The sequence below is a fragment of the Mus pahari genome, chromosome 2, assembly GCF_900095145.1.
Source record: "Mus pahari chromosome 2, PAHARI_EIJ_v1.1, whole genome shotgun sequence".
NCBI classification, from domain to species: domain Eukaryota; kingdom Metazoa; phylum Chordata; class Mammalia; order Rodentia; family Muridae; genus Mus; species Mus pahari.
The window spans coordinates 136745509-136750969 of record NC_034591.1 but is presented as its reverse complement, the minus strand read 5'-3'; the positions used below and the strand labels follow the sequence as shown (position 1 = coordinate 136750969).

At 49.6% G+C, this 5461-nt stretch overlaps 1 protein-coding gene across 1 annotated transcript in view; it reads right to left on the bottom strand.

The window, feature by feature from the left end:
- Positions 1-1731: 1731 nt before the first annotated feature.
- Pex26 (peroxisomal biogenesis factor 26) overlaps positions 1732-5461 on the bottom strand; it is a 10060-nt gene continuing 6330 nt past the window's right edge. Inside the window, exon 5 of the mRNA XM_021191530.2 lies at positions 1732-2809. Coding sequence (XP_021047189.1) covers positions 2674-2809 — 136 coding nt within the window. The 3' untranslated portion in view covers positions 1732-2673. The remainder of the gene's footprint in view (positions 2810-5461) is intronic.

The window sequence follows — 5461 nt, the reverse complement described above, 5'->3', positions numbered from 1 at the left end:
AAAAGGTGGCTGCAAGATACCCATCTGCAACTGAGACTCTCTAGACCCAGCATCCCCCAGTCCCAGCATGCACTGCTCTGTGGACACTGATCCCCCTCTGAGACTAGCCAGTGTGTGTGGTGTCTTGAATGGCACTATCTAAATGCAAGCAGTATAAGACATTTTAAACATTCTAGAAGCCTCACTACAGAAAGTAGAAACAGCTGAAATTATTTTAATTGATTTTATTTAACCCAATATATCCAAAATATTATTTCAACATACAGTCAATATAAAAATCTTTGTGTTTCCATTCTTTTATTTTTTAGTACTTGGTCTTTGAAATCCAGTGTGTAGTTTTACAATTACAGCATGTATCCACATGGATGAGCCACAATTCAAATGCTCAAGAGCTACCTTTGGCTGATGGCTTCTGTGCTGGACCTACCAAGAAGGCCCGCCCTTCACTCTGACCTCTTTAAGCCCAGAGCCGAGGACCAGCCTACATCCTTGGAGAGGACAAAGTAACTGCAGCAGTTTGGGATTCGAGTTCCTGGCTGGACAGGCAGGTGGTTAAGGTACAGAAAGCCCTGCGGCAGTCAGGTAAAAATAAACAAGAGCCCCATTGGCCGCCAGCAGAACAACTGTGAGGAGCGTCAGGAGAGAGCAGAAAGATAAGGCGATCTGTTCAGGGTTTCATAGCACAGGACGCCACACGCACCAGAAATGCATGCCCTCTTCCTCCAGTCCACTCACCCCTGAGGACCCACCCATGCTCAGCTGGGCCTGGGAATACCACTGCTCACAAGAACTCTACCTCGGGGCTGCCAAACGTGCCAACTCGTGGAAGACTTACAGACGAGAAGGCTGAACCCTGGCCAACAGTCACCCACACAGGAATGTGAGCCCAACTCAAACACTGCGCAGCCTTGCCCTGAAGCCTCACAGAGCTTATGGCACTGGGAGAGGCAAACAGTCCTACCGCCCACCACCAAGCCCCCACTGTAGGAGGGGCAGGAGACGGGCTGAGCAGCAAAGAATGCTGGGTAACCCTTGAGTGAGTCTGGAAAGCCAAGGGAGGCCTGAGGAGGGCCGGGCAGCTAGGAACAGGGCAACACGGTAAAGGAGCTGTCAGCCAGACCTGCAAACATTGGCCTAAGTTTCTATTAAAAAGAATCTGATTTGTATCCTGTGGGCCATGGAAGCCATTAAGGAGTTTCTTCTAGGGCAGTGAATGGGTAGATCCTCACTTCAAAACCATTGTCATAAGGGGTGTGAGTCACAGATACTCTGAGGCTGGAGGGCAGAGTTCAGCACTGGAGCCCAGGCATTCTGGGCCAAGTTGGGCAACAACACTGAAGGAATCACTGTCAAGGGATTTCAACCCTTCCTGAATCCTTTTCCCTCCCCAGTGATCTAGGGTCTACTTAAAAGGCATACAGACAAATGATGATCCTAGTTGCCAAGTCTTCAGGGTTTCGATGGGATCCTAAGTAAGTGTCTGTGATGTTTCCTCTTCTAGAGAAAAGCTGTTGACTCACAGTTCCTAAATATCAGCCAACAAAAGGCTAGCAAAACCTCTGCACTCTTGCCATCCAGTGTCAGAGATCCAGTGTGGGTGGGCGGCTGTGGGCCTCCTTCCAGAGTCTGTATTTTCTTACACAGAAATGCTGAGGCTGAGGCGTGTGCAGTGCCTCCTCCCTGGGGTTGTCCCTTTGCCCCGCCCCCAGCCCCCTCTGCCCAGCCCCCACTGATCTTACAGCTCACCTGATTACCCAGTTCCATTTTCAGCTCTCAGCCCTGAGCCTGGCCTACTTTTCACACGACACAAGCAGAGAGACTAGGGCATTATTCAAGCAACGGACCACAACTAGGACCCAGAGAAAGGATCAAGGAGAGACAGTGGTGAGACACAGTTGGCTGGACAGGTCAAAAGGTGGTAGGGTACAGCGGGAAGACACTGGGTCCCAAAGAGCAGCACTTGGCCCCTGGCGTGCTGGAAAACTGAGCTAAGACTCAGCGGCACCAAGAAAGATCACATTCCCCAGAGATAAGGTCGGGCAGGCTCACTCTGCTCCTGGTGGCCACCTGGGTGGGTCAGAAGCCATGTCCTGTCTGAACAGCAAAATGCCTCTAGCAGAAAGCCTCTTGCCCTACTGCCAGACCAATGAGAGGGAATGGTGGACTGATTCCAGCATCTGTGGGAGGGGTGGGAGGGGAGGGCGTGGGGGAATGAGGGATCCTGGTTTTACTCAAATTCAAATACTTAACTGAGGAGCAGTTTTCAGAGGTAAATGGCCAAAGGCCACTCCACCACGTCTGTAAATCCCAGGTCCCTCTGTACCCTATCTGGAAAGTCACCCTCTACCTTTGTCAAGAAACCAGAATGTCTCAAGCCCCACTCCCTGCTCCTAACCCTCCTTTGTGAGGAGCTATTGCAGTGTTCTGGGCAGCTGGACTTGTGTCCTGTGCACTGGGCCTCGGGCACCACTGTTCCCACACTCCCTCTGAGGCCAGCCACAGTGGGATACGAAAGGGAGGGTTCAAAGGCAGCCAGCCGTGGCTCACCTGCCTTGGTCACTCCTTCTAGAACCAATGGGCCCACTCCCGTGGTGCCATCTTGGACCCAGGCACTGGGCTCAACTTTTCCGCTTCTGTAGAGTGTAAGAGGTAGAGGCAGCCAAGAAGGACCACTCAGTCCCGGAGGGCGAGGGGGTAGAGCCGAGAAAGTGTGGCCTTCTGGATCCGACGGAAGAGCTGGGTCAGCTGGTAGAGGAGGGGCAGCGAAGAAGGAGCTGCTGTGGGGAAGGGAGAGACCATCATGAGTGTTCTTCCCTCAGCCCCACCATGGTAGCTAGAAAACACATCCAGGCCTCCTGCTAGTCACAGCCTCTCAACAACAAGGAACTTCTCTTTCTCTGAGATGTTTTTTCTCCACTTGAATTACAGTAACTGTAAATATTCTAGGGGTGAAAGTCCTGACTTATTACATCTTAATCTTTCTGATAGTTACACAGACACGGTGACTCTGAGAAGCCACCACTATGCTTCCGGTGTCTTGGGTGTATCTCAGGTGTGTTTTGCTTTCTTCCAAATGCCTTTTTTTTTTTTTTTTTTTTTTGGATTTTTGAGACAGGGTTTCTCTGTGTAGCTCTGGCTGTCCTCAAACTCAGAAATCCGCCTGCCTCTGCCTCCCAAGAAAATGCCTCTTTCTTAACTCCCATGCTTAGGCCTATATTCAAATTTTTAATTGGAGCTGGAGAGATAGCTCAGTAGTTAAGAGCACTTGGTGCTCTTGCAAAGACCTAGGTTCAGTTCCCAGCACCGACATTGGAGGCTCACAACCATTTGTAACTCAAGTTCCAGGGGGTCCAATACTTCTGGCTTCCAAAAAGACCAGGCAAGCATGTGGTGCACATACATACATACATATTCTTTTAAGTCTAAAAAAAAAAAAAAAAGAAGTCTAGTAAGCCTCGACTCTACTTCCCGAAATAACTAATAACCCTGGCACAGTGGCTGCCGCTGGGGAGAGCCATCCGGAAGACTTTCACTACACTTGTGCCTTTCTTTGCTTTTCAGGTTGGAGCCCTGTGACAGTTTTACCACAAATTAACTACAGGGAACATAAAGAAAACTCTACCGTTTGTCTTGTGTCCTTGTCTGGATTATAGACTTTAAAACCAAACATACAGGAAATACGTATTTCTGCCTTTGTGTTGGTTTCATCTGGGGAGGTTGTTTTACTCTGTTTGAGATGGGGTCTCATGTGGCCCAGGCTGGCCTGGGACTTATACAGGCAAGGATGGCTGAGCTGAGCCTTCTGCTTTCATCTCTTAATGCTGGGACTTCAGTTATGAGCCACCACACCAAGTTCTAGGTGGTGCTTGGGAATTGAACCCTGGCCTTAGTACATACCAGGCAGGTGGGGGTCTGAGCTAGGCCTGGCCTCTAAAATAAGGAATGCATATTCCTTTCTTAAACAGAAAAAATACCCCAGCACCTTATAAAGCCGGGACAGCAGCTTCAGTTGGGACTCGAGGGTGAGGCCAGCCTGGGCAAGGCCATGAGACACACATAGACCTGCCTCTCTAAATGGAGGGGAGCAGTGTTTAGGGCTAAGGAGATGGCTCAGTGGGTAAAGCACTTGCTGTGTGAAGTGTTATGTTTGAAACACTGACTTGAAAGCCAGGCATGTTGAAACACTGACTTGAAAGCCAGGCATGGGGGTAGCACATGCCTGTAACCCCATGGCAAGCTGCAGGTTCAATGAAGAGACTTTCTCAAAAACTAAAGTAGAAGGAAGGGCTAGGGCTGTAGCTCAGTGAGAGCAGTCACTCCTCAGGTACGAAGCCCTCAACTTAATCCTCGGTGGCTGTCGTCATCATTGCCGTCATTGTCGTCGTCATCATCATCATATGGAGTAGCCAACATCAACTTCTAGTATCCAAGCATGTAAAGGTCTGCACTTGCTGGTGCACACTTGCATACACACAGATGCACAAGTACATACACAGAGGCATACACACACACACACACACACACACACACACACACACACACGTGTGGGAGCAGGGGGAAGAAAGGTGCTTATTCCTCTAAGGCTGGGGAGGAAACCCAGTCCTTCATACATGGATGTATGCCATATGCTACCTAACTCTATCCCCAGCCCTTCACACATGTTATTTTTCTTTCAAGTGACTGACCTTCTTCTCCAAAGTTCCCCGCACCCAGGTGAGGAAGTGCTGAGGAAGCTGAGCTGCCCAGTACACACCCAAGTTTGAATGGCTTTCTTGGCCACCATTTAGATCAGAGTTTAGGGGAAGTCTTATCAAGTATGCAAAGTAGAGAGTCGGGGACAGCCAGGAAATCACGGGCACTAAACTTCCCTTTTTCCAGCTTCCCACTTGGGTGTGTCTGCCCACCCGTCCTCTCTGCTCGTGTCTCTGGAAGCTGCTGGTGGAGCTGTTCAACGGGGACAATTCTGCTCAGAGTCCAACAAAGGCAAGGGGAAGTGAGGGAAACAGGGGCCTAAAGTTAAAGGTGGCAGCTTTAATGCCAGGCAAACTGTGGGACTCTGGTCTAGTCGCTCTGGTAATTAGATTTCTCAACCAATGGTGAAAGAAAATGAAAGGTTTCTCATTTCTCCCTGGTTTTGAAAGTTGCATAATTCTGTCCTACATCTAAATTCTTGAGAAAAGTACAGACGACTTAACCACCCTGAGAGAGTAAAGCAGAAGCTTGGCTTGGAAGTGCACTCGGGAGCCCAGCATCTTGGAGGCAGAAACCCAAGGGTCGACGTCAGTCCACGTTATGCAGCAAGACTTTTTTTTTTTTTTTTTTTGGTTTTCTTCGAGATAGGGTTTGTTTCTCTGTGTAGCCCTGGCTGTCCTGGAACTCACTCTGTAGCCCAGGCCTACCAGGCTGGCCTCGAACTCAGAAATCCACCTGCCTCTACCTCCCGAGTGGTGGGATTAAAGGC